The 24226-nt window shown below is 39.7% G+C and overlaps 1 protein-coding gene across 1 annotated transcript in view; it reads left to right on the forward strand.

The window, feature by feature from the left end:
- The window catches only part of LOC136865893 (periostin), a 56539-nt gene extending 43812 nt beyond the window's left edge, over window positions 1-12727 (forward strand). The window contains exon 7 of the mRNA XM_067142448.2: window positions 12491-12727. Within this exon, the coding sequence (XP_066998549.2) occupies window positions 12491-12727 (237 nt within the window). The remainder of the gene's footprint in view (window positions 1-12490) is intronic.
- Window positions 12728-24226: the final 11499 nt, after the last annotated feature.

Here is a 24226-nt window from a genome sequence, read left to right on the forward strand (position 1 = left end):
CACAGCCCTAACTCCAAATCCTATCAAACACCTCTGGGATGAACTAGAACGGCAAATTTGCTCCAGACCCCAATGACCCTTATCACTAACTGCACTTGCTACATGCTGTAGGAAGAATGATCTGCCATTTCTCTAGAGACATGCAGCAGACAGTCTCCCCTGCAGAGTGAGACCTACTTAAAATTGCAATAGTGAATGGGTGAGGAACTTAAGTCATTAACGATACTGAGGTAACAAATTAAGTCAGAACATAGGCCCAAGTTTATGAAATAATAACAGTGACCAAGAAAAGCAGACAGTAAGGTCACAGTCAAAACAAGTTGGGACACAATAAGAGAAAAAGAAATAATCCCCAGAATAATAATAATTCAGTTATAAGGTATAAGTCCCAACTTGCAATGTTAAGAAAAATTAGAAAGCTCCTACTGAGCAAGTTGGCCATGTAGTTAGGGGCGTGCAGCTGTGAGCTTGAATTAGGGAGATAGTGGGCTCGAACCCCACTGTCAGCAGCCCTGAAAATGGTTTTCCACGGCTTCCCATTTTCATACCAGGCACCTTAATTAAGGCCACGGCCACTTCCTTCCCACTCCTAGGCCTTTCCTATACGATCGTCTCCATAAGACCCATCTGTGTTGGTGCAATATAATTTTTTTAAAATAGAAAGCTCCTTTGGGATACGTGATTAAAACACTGGCTGCCACTCAGTGCACATGTGCATCGTATTGTACCCGTGCTACATGGCATTGACGCACGTGCGTCATTGTATATGATATAGTTTTCATTGTCTTTACTGGTTGGCACAGTAATCGGGCTTTGTTCTTCTGTAACGGCACTCAGATTGAGGTTCGAGTTACGTGCTTAGGTTATTGGTTTGTGACCTGTTGCTTCAAATGTGGTACAATAATGGATGAAAATGGCAATGACAAGATTGATTGAGAATAATTTCATTGTGATTAAAACAAGGAAATGTTTTAAATTGAATTACCAGTACAGTAATGGGAAATCCATTTTATAATAGTTCCTGAGCAATTTTTAAAAAATCCTTCTCAACATTTGATAGCCTATCAGAAATGAATATAAATTCTAATTTAATTAGATTGATAATGAAATTAGAGACTTAATTAGAGTAGTGTTTAAAAATTCTTTATACACTGACTGACAGAGCAAATGCAACACCAAGAAGGAGTGGTCAGAACTTTATGCCAATTGCAGGGTAGACTGACGTCACTGAGGTATGCTCATGATGTGAAATGCGCCGCTGTGCTGCGCACGTAGCGAACGATAAATGGGACACGGCGTTGGCGAATGGCCCACTTCGTACCGTGATTTCTCAGCCGACAGTCATTGTAGAACGTGTTGTCGTGTGCCACAGGTCACGTGTATAGCTAAGAATGCCAGGCCGCCATCAACGGAGGCATTTCCAGCAGACAGACGACTTTACGAGGGGTATGGTGATCGGGCTGAGAAGGGCAGGTTGGTCGCTTCGTCAAATCGCAGCCGATACCCATAGGGATATGTCCACGGTGCAGCGCCTGTGGCGAAGATGGTTGGCGCAGGGACATGTGGCACGTGCAAGGGGTCCAGGCGCAGCCCGAGTGACGTCAGCACGTGAGGATCGGCGCATCCGGCGCCAAGCGGTGGCAGCCCCGCACGCCACGTCAACCGCCATTCTTCAGCATGTGCAAGACACCCTGGCTGTTCCAATATCGACCAGAACAATTTCCCGTCGATTGGTTGAAGGAGGCCTGCACTCCCGGCGTCCGCTCAGAAGACTACCATTGACTCCACAGCATAGACGTGCACGCCTGGCATGGTGCCGGGCTAGAGCGACTTGGATGAGGGAATGGCGGAACGTCGTGTTCTCCGATGAGTCACGCTTCTGTTCTGTCAGTGATAGTCACCGCAGACGAGTGTGGCGTCGCCGTGGAGAAAGGTCAAATCCGGCAGTAACTGTGGAGCGCCCTACCGCTAGACAGCGCAGCATCATGGTTTGGGGCGCTATTGCGTATGATTCCACGTCACCTCTAGTGCGTATTCAAGGCACGTTAAATGCCCACCGCTACGTGCAGCATGTGCTGCGGCCGGTGGCACTCCTGTACCTTCAGGGGCTGCCCAATGCTCTGTTTCAGCAGGATAATGCCCGCCCACACACTGCTCGCATCTCCCAACAGGCTCTACGAGGTGTACAGATGCTTCCGTGGCCAGCGTACTCTCCGGATCTCTCACCAATCGAACACGTGTGGGATCTCATTGGACGCCGTTTGCAAACTCTGCCCCAGCCTCGTACGGACGACCAACTGTGGCAAATGGTTGACAGAGAATGGAGAGCCATCCCTCAGGATACCATCCGCACTCTTATTGACTCTGTACCTCGACGTGTTTCTGCGTGCATCGCCGCTCGCGGTGGTCCTACATCCTACTGAGTCGATGCCGTGCGCATTGTGTAACCTGCATATCGGTTTGAAATAAACATCAATTATTCGTCCGTGCCGTCTCTGTTTTTTCCCCAACTTTCATCCCTTTCGAACCACTCCTTCTTGGTGTTGCATTTGCTCTGTCGGTCAGTGTATATCAACCAAATGAATCTTGAAGATTAACCTTCCAGGAAATTAATACAGTATTTGCATAAAATTTCCAAATAGAAGAATAAATTCAATTACCAAAGTACAAGGGTGAGAATCATATTAGAATAATTAATGTACTTTCAATTAATTAAGTAATTTATAGAGGGACACTTAAGAACATCAAGATATATCATGAGCACTGTCAACCATATTAAAAATATCCTCACAAAAACAAACACAATCAACACAATGACTGACAGTAAAAAATTATCCAGCCAAGCCCACGCACAAGAAAACAGCTGAGCAACTCACAGTAAAGATGCGCTTTCTTCATGCAACAATACAAAACTATCTCAAACTGTCAGGTGCATGCACACATGCACTTCGCTGTATTTGAAGCATTTGTGCAGTGACAATTTGATATTCTGACTGCTAGTCTGCTGTTCTTGCAGGCATGGATTCCAGTTTGGTACAGTTTGAGAACAATCAACAGAATTTGGGGATTGTTTTTGGATTTCTAAATGAGGCGTGTGCATCAGCCCCTGTCATACCTGGTTTACAAAGCACAGATCCTTATAAATATATTTGTTCTGTGTTTTCTTGATAATAACATTTTGTGGCAGCAGTATTCTTAAATAAATTCTTAATTAAATGTAGTAATTGCACATTCTGTTATGAACATACATGAATGGTTAATTTGCATCTAGTACATATCCTTAATTAAAAACAATACCATGATAAAACGCAGGTGATCTGTCAATATAAGTAAGTCTAGGTTCTGTAGATAAATTAGATAATGTTAATGTTACGTTCAGTAGAACACAACCTCAATCAATCAGTCAGTCAATCAATCAATCAATCCCAATAGAAATTAATAGGGAAAGGTGCTGACATTTAACAGCAATAATTATTACTGTGTGACCGTTCACGTAGGGAAGAATCAGAAACCATTTCCAACTGTTCCTCATCTGCGCATGTGCTCTTGCAAAAATCAAAACTACCACAGATTTGCTGCATGAACAAAGCTGTGGCCTACAACAAAGGAAGATTTTGAACAAGACACAATCAATAATGAAAGGGAATTGTCTTCAAATTTAATTTCAGCTTTCAAGTAAATTTCAGCTAAGCATGATAACTGGAAATCTAAATCATAAGTTAAAAGAAAAATGATACCAAAATTGAATACACTCCAAGTAATTGGGAAAAGACATTACATGAAATAATTATATTAATAATGAACGAAACTATTTAGCCTGCCTGGTGGCCATGATCATTAAGGCATTGAAATATAAATGGTCTGACACTGAGGTTAGCTGGTTTGAGCCCCGTTGGTCAGAAAAATGTCACCATCAGAATGTTGGCCGGCAGGGTAGGGTAGGGGAGGTGGTGGTATACAATGTTAATCACTAGATTGCGTGCCAAAGCCTTGATTAAATTCCAAACCACTCCGCAGTGCTTGTATGGAGTGAGGGCATATGACGCTGTTGATAGTGATTCGTCCGTTGGATGGCGACGTTAAGACTTGAGCAGACCCCTTAGTGCTATTTGACAGGAGTAGGCTACGTGCCAGCACCGGGTTTCACCCTCTTCCTTCCTAGTATCATATATTTCATCATTCATTTCCTCTCATTAACTCCTCTGATGAGGTTGACATCAGAGACAGAGACAACAATGGATATTGATTCCGTACGAGACGTTGTGGCGGGCTTGTCATATTTCAAAGTTATATTTCATTTTTTAACATTGAAGACAACAAACGTTTTTGCAAGAAGTGAGGTCAATTTGTGTAAATAATGTATTTATATTTATAACTTTTACGTTTCTCAAAAATGGTCTTAAAAAGGCATTGGGTTCTTCCATTTTTTCAATTTCTGAATTTTGAGTTTTGTAATCTACCAGCGTGACCACGCTGATGAAGTCTCAAATAGAGGAAACATGACCCTAAATATCTTTAATATGTTTTTTAATTAAATAGTTCACTTGTAAAGTGATGTGTATTGATTGGGTGGACCAAAACCTAACATTGTTTCTTACATACCACTTAGTCAAGCAGCTCGTCTCCTTTCTCCCAAGTCTTCCCAGCCCAAACTTTGTAACATTTTTGTAACACTACTCTTTTGTTGGAAATCACCCAGAACAAATCGAGCTGCTTTTCTTTGGATTTTTTCTAGTTCTTGAATCAGGTAATCCTGGTGAGGGTCCCATACACTGGAACCATACTCTAGTTGGAGTCTTACCAGAGACTTATATGCCCTCTCCTTTACATCCTTACTGCAACCCCTAAATACCCTCATAACCATGTGCAGAGATCTGTAACCTATATTTACAATCATATTTATGTGATGAAAATCTTTCTTTGTATTAAGACCTAGGTACTTACAATGATCCCCAAAGGGAACTTTCACCCCATCAACGCAGTAATTAAAACTGAGAGGATTTTCCCTTTTTGAGAAACTCACAACCTGACTTTTAACCCCGTTTATCATCATACCATTGCCTACTGTCCATCTCATAACATTATCGAGGTCATTTTGCAGTTGCTCACAATCTTGTAACTTATTTATTTCCGTACTCTGTACAGAATAACATCACCTGCAAAAAGCCTTACCTCTGATTCCACTTATTTACACATATCATTGATATTATATAAGAAAACATAAAGGTCCAATAACACTGCCTTGAAGAATTCCCCTCTTAATTATTACAGGGACAGATAAAGCTGGAAAATATTTACCATCAAAATTCAGTTCCTTTTGAAACATTGTACAAAATCTATTTTCTCCAAACTGTCTTCATTTAAGCTCATCCTTTTATCAGTCAACACATTTTTAAGCACAGAAAATGACCTTTCTACATCACAAGAAGTGACGGGTGCATATTTAAATGAACACATCTGGGACAAAATGAGGTCTTTGCATTTTTCACCACAATACATCTTTTATAACCTTGACGAATTCAAAATCAGGATTTGAACGGATCACTGTTAAGCTTATCTCTAGCTGCCGCAGCTGCTTCTCCCTGCGATGATTGCATATGATGACGTCTTAAAAAATTGAAGAAGATTGAAGCTGCGATAGCAAAGACATGTGCCTAGTGAGATTTCTGGATAGGAAATTCCAGGATAACAACGGAAGGTTCAGTGCAAAACCGAGGTTTGTTAGCTGCTATCTCAGTAACGCGGCCTCACAGAAGTGTGGTACAAGTTTTGTTTATTTCATCTAACATTTTTTTTTAAATTAGCCGTCATTTAGTAATGTTCAGTTTATAGAAATTTATAACTGGAACACCTTATTCCTAAGAATTACAGAGATCAACGTGGTCCCTTTCGGCTTATGTCAATGTTTACTCAAGCAACAGATAAGAAAGTGCTTGGTTAATTCATTTATGGGATCTCTACCATATCAACTAACTTTGGTTGTCAGATAACAGGCATAACAGACGTACTGTAAAACATAGGAAAACGGTCCCAAATTCCACAAACCACCATTCATAAAAGGCACTATCATGCAAGTTAGCATTATAATGTGCCAAAGTCAGAATAAAAGTCATATTATGAAATGAAATGGCGTATGGCTTTTAGTGCCGGGATGTCCGAAGACAAGTTCGGCTCGCCAGGTGCAGGTCTTTCTACTCGACACCCGTAGGTGACCTGCGCGTTGTGATGAGGATGAAATGATGATGAAGATACCCAGCCCCCGTGCCATTGGAATTAACCAATTAAGGTTAAAATCCTCGACCCAGCCGGGAATAGAACCCGGGACCCTCTGAACCGAAGGCCAGTACGCTGACCGTTCAGCCAACGAGTCGGACAGTCATATTATGCAATATTAACGAACAAATATTTGCTATTAAATTCAAAATCTTAATGCATTATGCATGAATTTTCTCCTAAAAAGGCCAACAAAACATGCAAACATGCATTGAAAAATAACGGTTATTTAGAATCATTAAGTCATAAAATGAATATTTGCAAAGTTTGTGAAGTGTAACTAGCTTATTTAAAACGCATTTGCATGGAAATCTGGGCTCTAGTGATTACAATCTCCCAAGATGATCCTGACTTCACTTGTTGTTTGACCTCTATTGTTCAACTGTTTTCCTCTTCCCACTCTAACCCTGCAACTGTGTCCGACTCTATACTTTCTTGTCTGACCTCTACTGAACAGCTATTGTTCTCTTCTATCCCTAATGTTGCAACACAAAAAGTCAACCTTGTTCTTGAAATACCTTTAGTGTGTTCATGTTCGTCAGCTCCAGTGTGTCATGTTATAGCAGTATTAGCTGTTCTATAGCTGATCAAACAGTTTTTACTTCAATCTTTCTTAGTTATTCTACCAAGGAACTCTAGGTTAGTGCCTACAATCTCCCAACCTGAGTCTGACTCCTTTTTCTTTTTGTATGACCTCTGTTTACCTTGTTCTCTTCTAACCATATACCGTACTTTCAGCAGTAAAAAGTCAGACAACTTTTTTTCTTTCACATCTGATCTCTCTATTGATCAACTGTTGTTTCCTCTAACCTGAGTCTTGAAATGGTGTCTGAATTTACTTTACTTTCACATCTGACCTCTGATGATCAACTGTTGTTTTATTCTAAACCTGCAACCACATCTAACACTTTACTTTCTCATCTGACCTCCACTGATAATATGTTGTTCTCTTTTAAACCAAACCTTGGAACCCTCTCTGACTTTTTACTTTCTATTGATCAACTGTTGTTCTCTTCCAATCCTAACCTTACAACTCTAGAATGTCAACCTTGTTCTTAAAATACTTTAATGTGTTCAATATTAAATACCATTTATCATCAGTGCTCTATATTCAGTAAAATTCAACATATTGTCAGCCATGAGGCTAAAGTAGAATGTAAGAAGTTTACTGCGTAATCATGTTCCTACCTTGTCGTAACTACATTTCATAAGATGTTGAGAAACATCTGCCAAGTACTTACTATCGAACAGATCAAACAGTCTTTCCCTAGAATTGCTTTACTTGAATTTCAACTTGAGAGTGTCGGTTAGCGACTACAATCTCCATAACTGAGTCTTCTCTTTTTTTTTTTCGTCTGACTTCTATTGATCAACTGTTGTTCTCTTACAAGCCTAACCTTGCAAGCGTGTCTGACTCTTTATTTTCTCTCCTGACCTCTATTGATCAACTGTCGTTCTCTTCCAACCCTAACCTTGCAACTGTGTCTGTTTCTTTACTTTCTCACATCATCTGTTTTACTTTAAGCTTTCCTTCTTCTTGGACTAAGGGACTCTCTGGGTTAGCGACTACAGTCTTCCAAGCTGAGTCTGACCTTTTCATCTGGTCTTATCGAAAAATTGTTGTTCTTTTCCAAACCTAACCTTATAGCTGTGTCAGACCTTTAACTTTCATGTCACCGGGTGAGTTGGCTGTGCGCGTAGAGGCGCGTGGCTGTGAGCTTGCATCCGGGAGATAGTAGGTTCGAATCCCACTATCGGCAGCCCTGAAGATGGTTTTCCGTTGTTTCCCATTTTCACACCAGGCAAATGCTGGGGCTGTACCTTAATTAAGGCCACGGCCGCTTCCTTCCAACTCCTAGGCCTTTCCTATCCCATCGTTGCCATAAGACCTACCTGTGTCGGTGCGACATAAAGCAACTAGGAAAAAAAAAAAGAAAAAACTTTCATGTCTGACTTCTACTGAACAACTGTTGTTCTCTTCTAACCTTAGCCTTGCAACTGTGTCTTATGCTTTACTTTCTTGCATGACCTCTATTGATCAACTGTAGTTCTCTTCCAACCCTAACCTTCCGTCTCTCAGGAATAAACCTTGTTCTTCAAATACTTTTAGTGTGTTTGATAATATATAATATTTGTCAGCAGTGCACCATACTATAGCATGGATGCAATTAACAGTATTGGCTGTTCTATAGTTGATCACAGTCTTTTCCTTGCATTGCTTCACTTTAATCTCAACTTGAGAACATGGGTTGTCAACTAAAATCCCCTGAACTGTGCCTGTTTATTTACTTTCTTGTCTGACCTCTATTGATCAACTGTTGCTCTCTTCCAGCCCCAACCTTGCAGCCATGTCTGACTCTTTACTCTCTCATCTGACCACTATTGATCAACTCTTGTTCTCTTGCAATCCTAACCATACAACTCAACCTTTTCCTTGAAATACTTTCAGTGTGTTCGATAATAAATACCATTTGTCAGCAGCATGCTATGTTTGGTCAATTATAAAATATACTCAGCCAATGGAACTATAGTAGAATTTAAAAAGTTTACTCGCCAAGTATTTACTATCATCAGATCTATCTTTTTGCTAGCCCTGCTTCACTTTAATCTCAACTTGAGAGTGTGGGTTAGTGACTACAGTCTCCCAAGCTGAATCTGACTTTACTTTTCATCTGACCTCCATTCCCTTCATCCCATTAAAGCCTTTTCCTCCACCTCATCCATCACCTCCACCTCTGCCAGGTTTGATTATCACATTCTAACATCCTGATTGATGTACAAATATTTATCTTCAAAATGTTACCTTATGATTTGTTTACCAGGAAAAAAAATATCCTGTAAAGCTCTGGCCTGCCATCTTGTCTCACACGTTAGACATAACTGTCTCAGTAGATCAAAGTTTTGAGTGTGTTCTGAACACAAGGTTTTGATCCCTAAGTGATGTAAACACTACTGTAGGCTACTACTATATGTCTCTAGAGTTCAAATCAGAAACTGAGTATTCCAGTCAGCAAAAGAAAATGGGTCACATGTAAAGGTCAACTTCGAGGCATGCGCAACAGGCCACATCCTCACTGCAAGAGTTTGCTCTGAGTGTCAAGAAACAAGTGCACAAGCAAATTACCCTGTCCCTCCCACCACCTTCACCTATCCCAGGTTCAATTCTCAGTTGAGTCAGGAGTTGGGTGTTTGAATTGAAGGCATAGCACCCAAAAGGTGCCCTAAATTGCCCAAAAGAGTTTTATAGTACCTATAAGATGTCCCATAGTACCCCCACAATAGCTCCATAGCACCTAAACAGTGTCCCACAGAGAAGTCCTATAGTATTCAAAGGAGGTCCCATAATGCCCAAAAGAAGCCCTGTAGCACCCATAAGAGGCTTATAACCCTGTATCAGCTTTGAGACCTTGACATAGCCATCCACAGTTAGCTCCCAGTGAAAGTTATGTATAGCAGCCATTTCTTCCCTACTAGAACAGTTCTGTTAAACCTGGGGTTGAATCCAAGCCTGTAAGATTAATCTTTAATTCTTATGCAGTTAGGTTTGTCATCGAACTTGGATCTGTAAGGTTAGCACTTCTGTGAGGTTAAACCTGGAAATGAATCCAAGCCACTTTTCACCACCAAGTGACGTCACACTCACCTCGTGTCAAACACTTTTCAAATCTCCTGTGCTGTGAATCATACGCCCAACAGCCAATCAGCGCTTGGTCTGGAGTCTGTACTGCCCCTCTTCTTGCCACCTTTAACTTGACACTGTTATTCTTTTATGTTGTTGACATCTCTCTGTCTTGTCTACTTTTCATGCACCTGATTTTCTTTTCTCCATCATTTTCTTTGATTTCCCTATGTGTAGTATCTATCTTGCAATCTTCAATACATATTTTTTCAGTCACCCCCTGTCCCTTTGCATTTTCTGTCTTTCTCTCTTAAGTTGCCCATATTTGTATGAACACCCAAGGAGGAGGACAATCTTCAAATCTTCATATACAGTACTGCCATTTTCACATTGAGGACTTTTTTGTATTTCTTTTAGATCCTTTACTTCTCAGCCTCTGCAAAGCTTATTTCTGCCAATATTGACCTATAATATTGGCTCATTGGGATTCTTGGAAGATATTGATATTCAGTGATCAAAACAAGTTTTTCATATTCTGGTTTATTGCACTTTTTTGTTTGTTTTGTATATGTATGAACATTATACATTATGAAGTGTATATACAAAGGAAAACAACATGAAGTCAGCTGTGCACAAGCAACAAAAACAATAAAAGCATGCAGGTTGTAATATGGGATTTTGATCCCAATCATCATTCAATATGCGGGATATCAGTACCGTTTATAGTCATCTCGGGCTCTGAGACATGTTTAATCATGGTAAGGCATACGCAACACCAAATAATCCACCTTGTTTTGGGGCAGATTATCCCTTATCTTGGGCTAGCAACTTCAGTGAGTTGATGAATGTTAGCAGGAGGATTAAGATGGTGGATAATTGTTCTCTGTAGTTCATGCTGTGCATGTTCTATACAGTTCATGTCTGCAGAATTTGCTGACTACACCATTTGCTGTAGAACTTGTCTTGTCTCAAGGAAACTGATTGACTACTCTGTCTCATCTACTAGCGTAAAGCCCTTGCCCACAGTGGTAGCAAATCCTGTAACTGCAGGTTGGAGGATGTTCCCTCTGTATACCAGATACCCTGGATAGGGATTAGAGGCATGCAGTACATCGACCAAATATGATCCTACCCTAAATCATGACAGAACCCCCTTGCTGCTGATGGCACTCAGTGATGAAGGGTTTATTCCATCTCTCACTGGATCGTTTCCAGACTCTAATGCTCATGTTGTATGGGTGCAAGCCTATGGTGACCTCATCAGAAAAGAGGGTCCACTTTTCCTAATGCCATGAGCTATGAGTTGTTGCTGTAGTATTGTGTAGTTTAACAGGAGCTTTTGGCGCAGGCCTTCTTGATATCAGTCCTCTGCATGCAGCCTGTTTCACACTTTCTGATCTGTCACATTCACTCACTTGGCCCTGCAAAGATCTTGACGGAATGAGGTGGTACTAGTAATGGACCTATGATGCGCTGAAAGCAACAAATATCGATCCTCCCTGTGAGTTGTCATGTGTGGGTGTCGATCAGCAACTGTTTGCCTCTCCCTGAACTCTGAAGACATTACTCTGACTCACTCTAACACAAGCAACACCATCCACTTGCTGCCATCCTTCTTGCTAGTTGTTTTACGCCGCGCCGACACAGATAGGTCTTATGGCGACGATGGGACAGGGAAGGGCTAGGAGTGGGAAGGAAGCGGCCGTGGCCTTAATTAAGGTACAGCCCCAGCATTTGCCTGGTGTGAAAATGGGAAGCCACGGAACATCCTTCTTGCAGCATTGTCATAATCCAAATGTAGTCAGTAGCAGAAATGGGTACTCTTGTTACATATACTGTACCTTAGTTCTGCACATGCTATCTGTATACTACCACCCTTACAAATGATTATGTTAAGCTGGCCAACATAACAATTGCCTCCTATAAAGCAAATACTGAACCTGATCTTGGTTTAGCATCACTATGCATCTTAGACATTGGCCTACAGTAAACATGTTTGAGGTACCATGACATATACCTTGTAAAATCGTAATATGCAAAACCATTTTGAGCACTGTAGAGGAACTGGACTGGATGAGAAGACCCTACTTCTGAGTGAAGATTTGGAGATTGTTCTTGTCCTTTTGTGTATTAGTTTTTGATTTTGTCACCTCTTTCTGTTTCTTCCTCTTCCCACATAGACCTCTCTTGTTGTGTGTTCCTTTTCCTTGATTTATCACATGTTTGTTCATTTCCACTGTGATTCAGAAGTTTAATTCTTACACCTAATGCTGTGTGGCCTTCCTCCCCTGCCATAGGAATAGGACAGGTTTGCAAATGAGGGAAGTAGTATAAAATAAGAGAGGTAGAGAAGGGAAAATGGAAAAATTGTATTGGTGTGTAGTAAGTGTGTACTTTCCGGAGTGAGTTGACTCAGAGATTGTGGTAAATTAGTTGTGTGGAAGGATTCCAGTTTTAAGGATGAATATAATGTAGATGATCTTGAATCAAATCCATGGAATTAAATAATTTAATTTCTGTCTGCTTTTCTGTCTCATTTATGAAAAATATGACTCTAGATTATTGTAATAATTATGTAAGTTGGGTGCTTTGTTGCAGATTATGAGAACCCATGTTGTTCCAGACACTATATTTACTACTGGTCTCACACCAGGTAGTTATTATCAAGTGGACACACTCAATACTGAACCACTGCTGATTCGCCGTTTGTATGGCAGCAATGCTCCTGCGTATGCTGGTATTGCTCTTATTCAGAGGGCTAATGTTCTATGTACAAATGGTGTAATACATGTTGTTAATAGACTTATACAAGTTGCGAATCCCTCTTATTCATAAATCTATTCATTCATTTAATATCTTCTTATGAATCATAACTTTCTTCATAACTATTTGCTCTTCTTTTCTTCCTCCAATGCGATCTCTTTCTTTTTTTAATAGGAAATTATTACCTCAACCTGTTTCTCTTTGAATGATGTTTCTAGAGCTTCTAGAAAGATATTATTGTTATTTCCATACTTCCAATTGTTCCAAATGTATGTGTTTTCATCTATATGTTGTCCAGTATTAAGCTGGCCCCTTGGTCTAGGGGTAGCGAACCTGCCTCTTACCCAGAGGCCCTGGGTTTGATTCCTAGTTAGGTCAGGGATTTCTGCCTGGGTCTTAGCGCTGGTTCAAGGTCACAGCCAATGTGAGAACAATTGAGGAGCTATATGATGGCAAGATAGCAGCCCTAGACAGCCAAGAGTAACTGCTGAGAGTATTTGTCACTTAGTAGGCTAAGGCCCGTCAGGGCTACAGTATCATGTTGGTATGGAGTTTTTTTTTTTTTTTAGTTGGAAATATATTCAGGGGTACTCTCAGTGACTTTAATTTATTTTAAAAGAGGATTCTGATATAATCAAACTAGATTTTCTAATAGATTCTTGTTTTCATTATGCAGTGTTTTTTTTATAGTTAATTTGATTATACATTGGTATAAGACAATTGTTTTCCTTCTGAAGTATCAAAATATCTTTTCAAGTAAGAGAACGAGTGACATAGGCTATCAAAATTGGATTTCCTATATAATCTTCAACTTGATCCAATTATCCCAAGTGCTCTGTTAAATATTGCATTGTAAGAATATCAGAATTACTTAAACTATCTTAACTTCTGAAAATCAAACTGCATTATAAAGATATCAGCAACTCTTGTTCTGTTTAAACCTGGCCTTGATAGACACGAGGTCATATTACAGTAATTTTGTGCGCTAGTTGGCCGTGCGGTTAGGAGCGCGCAGCTGTGAGCTCGCATCCGGGCGATAGTGGGTTCGAACCCCACTGTCGGCAGCCTTGAAGATGGTTTTCCATTTTCACACCAGGCAAATGCTGGGGCTGTACCTTAATTAAGGCCACAGCCACTTCCTTCCCATTCCTAGGCATTCCCCGTCCCATCGTCGCCATAAGACCTATCTGTGCCAGTGCGACGTGAAGCAACTAGCAAAAAAAAAGTAATTTTGTAATACAATAGTCTGTATTGGACATTTAATGAATATTACACAGGAAGACAAAGTAATAATAAAAGTGCTATATACGTTTTTTAGTACTGGTATCTAGAACCTAAAAAACATCAAACTTTTCATTTCTGTTGAGTGAATGATTGCTACCATCCAGTGTATGAACAACTTCAAATCACTGTGAGCTGGTAAGATCATTTTTAATTTCTTAGTTGCCTATAATGGGTTGTCATGTTGAGGCGGTAAGGGTGTGCTTGGTTCTCCTGGAAAAGCTTGGGTTTGAATCCCCATCAGAAAATTGAAAAATTGAGAACTGACACCTACTCCTGGAGAGATACATGGCCCCGAAGATTCACTCAGCCTACGTCAGAAATGAGTACCAGGTTAGCTAATGGAGGCAATAAACTCGATCCCACTTAGTGGTGAGGATTAGCAACTTTGTTCATTATGGGGAATTTGTGAACATTACTATATATAACACTTGACTGTCTAGGTCTATTAAATATTATGGTGCTGTGGTTATTATTCAAACTGTCAAATTTATTGGTAGGGTACAGCACCACCATCACTGCTGCTATCAAGATTTTCCCTGTTTTTTAGTAATAGTATCCTTTTGTGTTTTGTATCAAAACCCTAGGAATGACTGGAGGTATTTTAATAAACAGTAAATCTAATTATGGGTACAGAAGCATTCCCTGCACTCTAAATGCAGTTTATATACCAGACTGATAATGAATAAACTTGCTTATTTGGCTCTCATCAGCACTCAACTGAGGAAGAGGCTGTACCCACAACTCAGGGTAGAGAATAGAATCGTTCTTAATGTTACCATTGCTGTTATTATTATCAGATTATTATGTTATAGAAGAGGTTCTTCACATGAACATTAACATCTCAACAAAATATTTTTTGTTTGAACTGCAATTGGAAAGCACTAATTTTTAGTTCTTAAAATAAAGATTATTGTGATGGAAGACAGGAATTGTGATGTTTTATTAGTGGCTCTCCTTCCTATGCTACGATAGAACAGCTGTATCTGGAGCATATAGTATTTTTAATTGTTCATGGTAAATAACTGGTGTTACAATGCAATATTATAAAAGATTAAATATTATGAAGAACACAACTGTTCCATTTAGATTTAGGTAGGTGAAAAATCATTGCACTTCTCTGCAGAACTGAGAGAATTCTGGTTTTAGTCTCAAGGGCTTATGCTTCTTCGAACTCAGTCTTCATAAGAAATGATCACCTTAACCCTTAATTACTAAAGATTTGTCTGAGGAACTACGGCCATTTTTAGCTCAACAATTATTTATTATGCAGTCTGAATTAAACATATTATATACACATAGTAATATTGCATCTCTTTAAAAATATTTTCATCCAGTAATAATTCTAAAGATTCTTTGGTTCAGAGGTAAAACAATTATCCTTTGTTATATTACGATTGGATTGATGGATACTTCTGGACAAAGTTTTGATGAAATGACCTGCAAGGGGAAGTCCTTTCCTATATGTGTACATTCCTAAACACATATTTGAATCGAACATGCATTATCACATTCCTGACAAACTATTGCTTGATGCTCAACACGTATGGTACACAACAAGCAATGATGACAAAAGAATCAAGTCATGCAATGCTTTCTTAATGAACAAAAGGCACAAATTTTCTTGTAGCTCTGTTACACAGTATCCATATTTCATGCTGGTAGCTTTATATTGAAGATGCTGCTTATCTTGGTTTGCGAAGATTGTATCAAAGTTGGCATATTTAGACGCCTTGTGAGCCAAGGCTTCACTTGTTCTGCTGAGAGTGTCTTTGCAAAGTGTCTTCTGAACAATCTACTTTTTTTTCTTCCAAAGACTATTGTGACAGTAGGTGATGAATGAATTTATTATTGCTATGTTCACAAGAGCATAGAAAATGCACATGAGCCAGCATTGTGCCCTGTGACTAGTAGACATGCCACTATCCATTAGGTCTAGGGCATCTACTGCTCCCTTATTGTTAGTTTCATTTATGGCTGGTTGTTCATGTGTTGTGGAGAAGAAGAGGACAACTTTGTATGACTTTCTCTTGTAGGACACTGAAGAGTGTTTTTCTGTCAAAACAAACCATTAAAATACCCACTTTCCTCTCATTAGTTATTAACAATTCAGAAGAATTCTCACGTTTATTTCCTCATAATGTTCCCATGAACGTTCCCCTGTATGGACCCTTCAGGAGTTCAGAGGCAATTGGTATAGAAGTAAACTAATTATCCAAGGTATTATTATGGTTGAACCCATCAATACTTCTAGACAAAGTTTTGATGAAATGATCCACAAGGGAAATACCTTTCATAAATATGGATTCACATCAAGCATGTTTTGTTTTTATAGCATACATCATGACAATTTTGATTTCATATTTAGATGGATTTTTGGGAATATACATTCTCAACAGACACTTCCCTCTGAAGCCCAGCAGTGTAGAATCCATGTTTATAGGAGTCCCTGCATCCAGCAACAAAGTCTTTCCATACACTCCTGATTGGTGCAAATATATCTTCTCTTCTCCTTTCCAGTCTTGTAGTTTTGTCATCAAATCTTAAACAGATTATTGGGAAGTCAAATCTCTCACACCTCATCACTGAACAGTATCACTCCCTGCTGTAACTAGGAGCAAACATATCCCTAGATGGCAGTTGGTTATCCTTCATTGTAGCTGTCAATACAAAAACACCCAAGAGGGCTTTGATTTTATAAAGAGTTGTAATGGGCACTGTGGCAATTTCTTGCTATAACTTACTCTCATGGCAGAAATCTCAACATTTGTATGAATTACGATCTCATGAAGGGTTCTTTCTGGAAGAAATAAATAAAATACGTCCACAGCTGTAGAAATAGGAGCCGCCGATTCCCGTGGTCCCTGGATAACATGAATTATATTTCTGGCTAGAGCACGAACATTTCTGCACCCTGACAAAATTGTTGACCACACACATTTGTTCTTTCCCCTGAGACTTAGCTGATGAGGGAATACAACATGATCACTTGTATTTAGAGAAGAATTAAGAGAAATAATGTGTTTACTGGTAGGTCTGCCTTCTGAAGTGGTCAATTTTGCAAGATCTAGATTTTGCAGGATCTGGGAAAGATCATTTACCTTGCAACATTTACCTCATCCAATAAGGAATCATCATTTATCAAAAAATCATGATCATCATCACTTTCTGTTAAATTCACATCATCCTTCTTCAAATTGTCTTCTGTATCACTCCCTGAACTGCTTCATCATTATTATCATTATCTTGCAATAACAACTCCCAGATTGAAACAGAATCATCCCATAGATTTTGAGACATAGTTAATAGTATTGTAGAACTACCAATAAAAGTAATTAATTTAATATAGAGGTATTAAAACTTTAAAACTTTAAACTTCAACTATTAAAATAGCACACAGGTGTATTACACTCTGGTTACATTCTGAATGTAACATTAATAATACAGGGTAGGAGATATGTTGTTATACAATTTCTTAATCACTGGATGACAGTGGTCCTTCATGAGAGTAACAATCCAGCCGACCTCCACATTGACTCATACAATGCTGGTGAAGATACTGGAAATACTGTGTGTCCCATGTAAATGAAAATGACATAATTCACAATTTTGCCAAAATTTGTAGTCTCTCAGATGAATGTTTAATAAGTAAGGGTTACAGATATTATCCTCAACATCATTTGTTTGATATATTTCCTGTGAGAAACATTGATAAATTGACTATTACATAGTGGAATAGCTGCTATTTACTTAACAATAATTCACCTAATGGTAAGAATTGTATCTAATAGAGTAATTTATGTTAGCTTGTGGAATCTTAGTGAGGTGTTCCTTTTTAAGAAAATAGAGAATATTTATTTGGATAAGTCATTGCTTTTATTTTCTGTCTTAATTTATACACTGTAGTTTATAATTCTTCTGATTGAATCAAATCTAATACCTTAAGTACAAGTTAATATAGCCTATTTATAATTATTAAAAATCAATAGAAAATGGCTTGTATCTGTTATCACAGTAAAAATTATTATATTTTTATGTAGATTACTACTCATATAATATGGCTTAATTTTTAATATTTGTTGTTTATGTGAAGTATGTACATTTTAATAAACCATATGTGTTCAATTGTAGCTTTAATTGTGTGATCAGTAATTAAACTTCTATACCTGTGGCAAATGTAGTTGTCATTTTTTACTCTCAACTAGTAGGCTACAGATAAAAGACTTCCAGAAAGAGACATTAAAACTTGAGCAGACCCCTTTGTGCTATTCAACAGGAGTAAGCTATGTCTCAACACTGAGTTTTACCCTCTCTCTTCCTGCTATCATACATCACACCATTCATTTCATCTCATTAACTCCTCTGATGAGGTTGACGTCAGGAGGGGCATCCGGTCATAAAAACTTGCTACAAAGATGCCGTAGATAAACGGTAAAAGGGTTGGACAAACCTGTATTATATTTTTTGGATTATTCAAAATTTAATGGTACAATAGGATACATTCTTTGATGACCGCTCTTTAAAGTTTTTCCCATGTTTGGGTGCAGTACTAAATCATCAAACTCTGTCATCAGTTCAGATTGTAATAGTAGCCTATGGAATTTAATATATATGGTAGTATCTTGTATGGGCTTGGTGACAGGGTAAAGAAAGCTTTTCACAGCATGATTGTTGGAATATTCCTCCGAGTTTCAGGACAACAAAGAATCCATGGTATATTGTACAAAATATCCTGTGATAATGCATACTATAATTCATTTCATCATATCCTTTTTTTTTCTTCCCACTGCTCCTATGAAGCCTTAGATTAGTTAGGCCTATTTAATATTTAACCACAGTGGAGCAACATGACCAATTGAGAGTGTGTGGATAGGGCATTTGTAAGATACTCCTAATTTCTCACTCAGCAACTGTGAAGCATCATGAAACTCTTCAGTCTTTAGTAGCCTGCATCTAACTCTGAAAGAAGGGAAGTGGTGGATCAAGGAAGGTTCATCAAGCAATGGGATGTTGTTGATGACTACTACTACTACTACTACTACTACTGCTGCTGCTGCTGCTGCTGCTGCTGCTGCTGCTGCTGCTGCTGCTACTACTACTACTATTAAAAGCGTGAATTCCCCGATGAGTGGAAAGTAGCCAAGCTAGTGCTGTTATTGAAGGCAGGGAAACTATCATTAGATCCATCAGCATACAGGCCACTGTGCTTATTAAACACCTTGAGCAAACTTTATGAAGGATTGATTAAAACTAGACTGGAGAAAGAACTTGAACAACAGGGAGGACTTTCTTCGAACCAGTTTGGATTTAGAAAGGGTAGAACCACAACCCAAGCTATTGAGAGGGTAATTCAAATACAGGCAGAAAGCAGTGAGAAATGGGCTGCCTTGATAACGCTAGATGTCAAAAATGCTTTTAACACTGCTTCTTGGAGCATTATTTTGAGAGAACTTCGTAGGATGAACATTTCTCAGTATCTACAACAAATAATCGTTAAGTACTTCAAAGGACGAAGAATACGATTTCATGATTTAGAAGATCTTGAAATGAGTGCTGGCATTCCACAGGGATCTGTCCTAGGACCCACCTTGTGGAACATTCTATATGATGATGTCTTACGCCTGCAGCTGACAAAAGGGACAACATCTATTGGTTATGCAGATGACCTTGCAATAGTGGTAATAGCAGAGAATGTAGAAGAACTGACCTTCCGAGTAAATGAATCACTGAGACGAGTTAACCTTTGGATGGTAAATAATAAGTTGAGATTGGCTCCACATAAGACTGAGGCTGTAATTTTGAAAGGTTCCAGGAATTGGAAAAATGTCCGTTTCTTATTAAATGATACAGTGATTATCCCAGGAAAGTCTGTACGATACCTTGGGGTTCTTATTGACAGGAATTGCACATTTGGTGCACATGTGAAGGCAGTAACCCAAAAGGCAGAGAAGAAGGCATCGGCATTAGCCAGACTTATGCCTAACATCGGGGGACCAAGAACAGTTAAGAGACAGATTATGTGCTCTGCAGTATATTCCATTTTACTTTATGCTGCACCTATCTGGCACAATGCACTCAGGAGGAAGATTCACCGAAGAGCTATGGAAAGAGTACAGAGGAAAATGCTGCTGAGAGTTACCTGTGCATATCGAACTGTTTTGACAGCAGCTTTACAAGTTGTAGCTGCCAGTATTCCCATTGACCTCCTCGTTGTAGAGAGAAAACTTTGGCATGAAAGGGGTGCAACTATATCTGCTGAGGAAAAGAAAGCCTCGAGGAACCAACTCTTACTAGATTGGCAAGACCGATGGGATGGCACAACCGATGTTGGCCAATAGACAAAAAAGCTTAATACCCAACATAGGAGATTGGCTTAAATGTAGACATCGGCAGGTAGATTACTATCTGTCGCAGATCCTGACAGGACATGGAAGATTCGGCGTATACGCGATGAAGATGGGAAAGACGCAGGGAGATGGTTGTTGGTACTGTTCTGAAAGGGATACAGTAGAACACACCTTTTTCTACTGTGTTCGATGGGAAGAAGAACGAAGAAAAGCCTGCCAACAACTTGGCCGACAACTCATGCCAGGGAATCTGGTTCAGATTATGTTAGAGAGCCCGTTTGCCTGGAACACAGTAAAGGCAATGGCGACAAGCATTATGGGGATGAAGGAGAAAGAAGAGAAAGGAAGAACTTAATAACATACATCACTCCATTCTGATGTCATGCCGACAAGCAGTTCCAGAATGGTCTGAGTGAAGAGGGCAGGGGTTTTTAGTTGGTGGAAATCCAACTCCCATACAGAGTGGTGTCTTTAAAAGATTTTCCCCTGCCATAACAACAAAAAAAAAAACTACTACTACTACTACTACTACTACTACTACTCTGAGTGGCTCAGGCAGTTAAGGCGCTGGCCTTCTAACCCCAACTTGGCAGGTTTAATCCTGGCTCAGTCCGGTGGTATTTGAAGGTGCTCAAATACTACAGCCTCGTGTCGGTAGATTTACTGGCACATAAAAGAACTCCTGCGGGACTGAATTCCGGCGCCTCAGCGTCTCCGAAGACCGTGAAAGTAGTTAGTGGGACGTAAAGCAAATAACATTATTATTATATGTTATAACGGATGCGGAGAGGGCAGCCAGGTCAACCAGACTCAAGACTTTTTGGGAGAAGAAAAGGAAGACAAATTTGTTGTAGTCTGATTTAAGTGCTCCAATGTGGGCGTTAACTCTGTAAATAAATAAATAAATAACTACTACTACTACTACTACTACTACTACTACTACTTAGTGCTTGTTAGCGAGCCAAACAGAAGGCGAGTAGCCGAAGGTGGTTGGTTCACGGACAAAAGATGTGATGTAGCTGCATATTTTTTAAATGATAAGTTGGAGGTGCTAAGCATAAGGGCAGAAGAAGGATATTTGTGTATTCAACTTCAGCAATATCAGATTTATTGTTGCTATATCTCTCCTAACATCCCTTTTGATATTTTCAAAGCTGAAGTAGATGCAATAGTTCAGGACTGCATGGCGTCAGGTATTGAATCTATCATTCTCGGAGACCTAAATGTCAAGTCGCCTCTGTGGGGGGCACCAACTGCAGATCGTAGGGGAGAATATTGGGCAGAATGGATAGCTTCCCTAGACTTGGTGGTTCATAACACTGGAATCTTACCAACTTTTTCCAGAGGGAACTCAGAGTCTTTCATAGACGTCACCTGCTCAACGCAGGGTATAGCATCATTCATTGTTGACTGGGAAGTTATGGAAGATGAATCTCTCAGCGACCATCGTTTTATTTACTTTCAAGTTAAGGGATCGAAGAAACTTAATGATATCACGAAAACGGTGTGGAACTATAATTGGGAAACCTTTAAAATTGCAATCGAGTGGATGTCACAAACTGTAGATACAGTGCAACATACTCTAAAAGATGTAACTGCTGCTCTTAAAGATGCTTGTAGGACCAGCCGATTGAGGGGATCAACAAAATATAAAACACGAGTCCCTTACTGGTGGAACAATGAAATAGACATGCAAAGGAAAGACTGCAATCGCAAGAGACGAATTCTTACAAGATCTAGGAAACAAATCAGCCAGGTCAACTTAATACCATTAGAAGCTGACTATAAGGCATCAAAGAGGCAACTAATGAAGCTAATAAAGGATTCTAAGAGAAATCTCTGGCAAAAGCTATGCGAAGATCTAGACAGTGATATCTGGGGAGCAGGATATAAGATAGTGACCGGTCGAATAATCAACAGGGTACCAGTTCAGCTCCCAGCTGATAGAAGGAAAGCCATAGCAATGGAGTTGTTCCCTTGTACTAATGACAGACTTGAAACGGAATCAGATTTTTGTGTTGCAGAACCGTTCACTGTGGTTGAGTTACAAGAGGTAGCATGCAATATGAAGACTGGTAAGGCACCAGGTGTAGATGGAATCCCACCAGAAGCCATCAAGTATGCAGTTGAGGTGGCACCTGGTTGGATCTTATCAGTCTTCAATGATTTATTAAAAAAGCGTGAATTCCCCGATGAGTGGAAAGTAGCTAAACTAGTGCTGTTATTGAAGGCAGGGAAACTATCATTAGATCCATCAGCATACAGGCCACTGTGCTTATTAAACACCTTGAGCAAACTTTACGAAGGATTGATTAAAACTAGACTGGAGAAAGAACTTGAACAACAGGGAGGACTTTCTTCGAACCAGTTTGGATTTAGAAAGGGTAGAACCACAACCCAAGCTATTGAGAGGGTGATTCAAATACAGGCAGAAAGCAGTGAGAAATGGGCTGCCTTGATAACGCTAGATGTCAAAAATGCTTTTAACACTGCTTTTTGGAGCATTATTTTGAGAGAACTTCGTAGGATGAACATTTCTCAGTATCTACAACAAATAATCGTTAAGTACTTCAAAGGACGAAGAATACGATTTCATGATTTAGAAGATCTTGAAATGAGTGCTGGCATTCCACAGGGATCTGTCCTAGGACCCACCTTGTGGAACATTCTATATGATGGTGTCTTACGCCTGCAGCTGACAAAAGGGACAACATCTATTGGTTATGCAGATGACCTTGCAATAGTGGTAATAGCAGAGAATGTAGAAGAACTGACCTTCCGAGTAAATGAATCACTGAGACGAGTTAACCTTTGGATGGTAAATAATAAGTTGAGATTGGCTCCACATAAGACTGAGGCAGTAATTTTGAAAGGTTCCAGGAATTGGAAAAATGTCCGTTTCTTATTAAATGACACAGTGATTATCCCAGGAAAGTCTGTACGATACCTTGGGGTTCTTATTGACAGGAATTGCACATTTGGTGCACATGTGAAGGCAGTAACCCAAAAGGCAGAGAAGAAGGCATCGGCATTAGCCAGACTTATGCCTAACATCGGGGGACCAAGAACAGTTAAGAGACAGATTATGTGCTCTGCAGTATATTCCATTTTACTTTATGCTGCACCTATCTGGCACAATGCACTCAGGAGGAAGATTCACCGAAGAGCTATGGAAAGAGTACAGAGGAAAATGCTGCTCAGAGTTACTTGTGCATATCGAACTGTTTCGACAGCAGCTTTACAAGTTGTAGCTGCCAGTATTCCCATTGACCTCCTCGTTGTAGAGAGAAAACTTTGGCATGAAAGGGGTGCAACTATATCTGCTGAGGAAAAGAAAGCCTCGAGGAACCAACTCTTACTAGACTGGCAAGACCGATGGGATGGCACAACCGATGTTGGCCAATGGACAAAAAAGCTAATACCCAACATAGGAGACTGGCTTAAATGTAGACATCGGCAGGTAGATTACTATCTGTCGCAGATCCTGACAGGACATGGAAGATTCGGCGTATACGCCATGAAGATGGGAAAGACGCAGGGAGATGGTTGTCGGTACTGTTCTGAAAGGGATACAGTAGAACACACCTTTTTCTACTGTGTTCGATGGGAAGAAGAACGAAGAAAAGCCTGCCAACAACTTGGCCGACAACTCACGCCAGGGAATCTGGTTCAGATTATGTTAGAGAGCCCGTTTGCCTGGAACACAGTAAAGGCAATGGCGACAAGCATTATGGGGATGAAGGAGAAAAAAGAGAAAGGAAGAACTTAATAACATACATCACTCCATTCTGATGTCATGCCGACAAGCAGTTCCAGAATGGTCTGAGTGAAGAGGGCAGGGGTTTTTAGTTGGTGGAAATCCAACTCCCACACAGAGTGGTGTCTTTAAAAGATTTTCCCCTGCCAAAAAAAAAAACTACTACTACTACTACTACTACTACTA

This window comes from Anabrus simplex, chromosome 3 (assembly GCF_040414725.1).
Source record: "Anabrus simplex isolate iqAnaSimp1 chromosome 3, ASM4041472v1, whole genome shotgun sequence".
NCBI classification, from domain to species: Eukaryota; Metazoa; Arthropoda; class Insecta; order Orthoptera; family Tettigoniidae; genus Anabrus; species Anabrus simplex.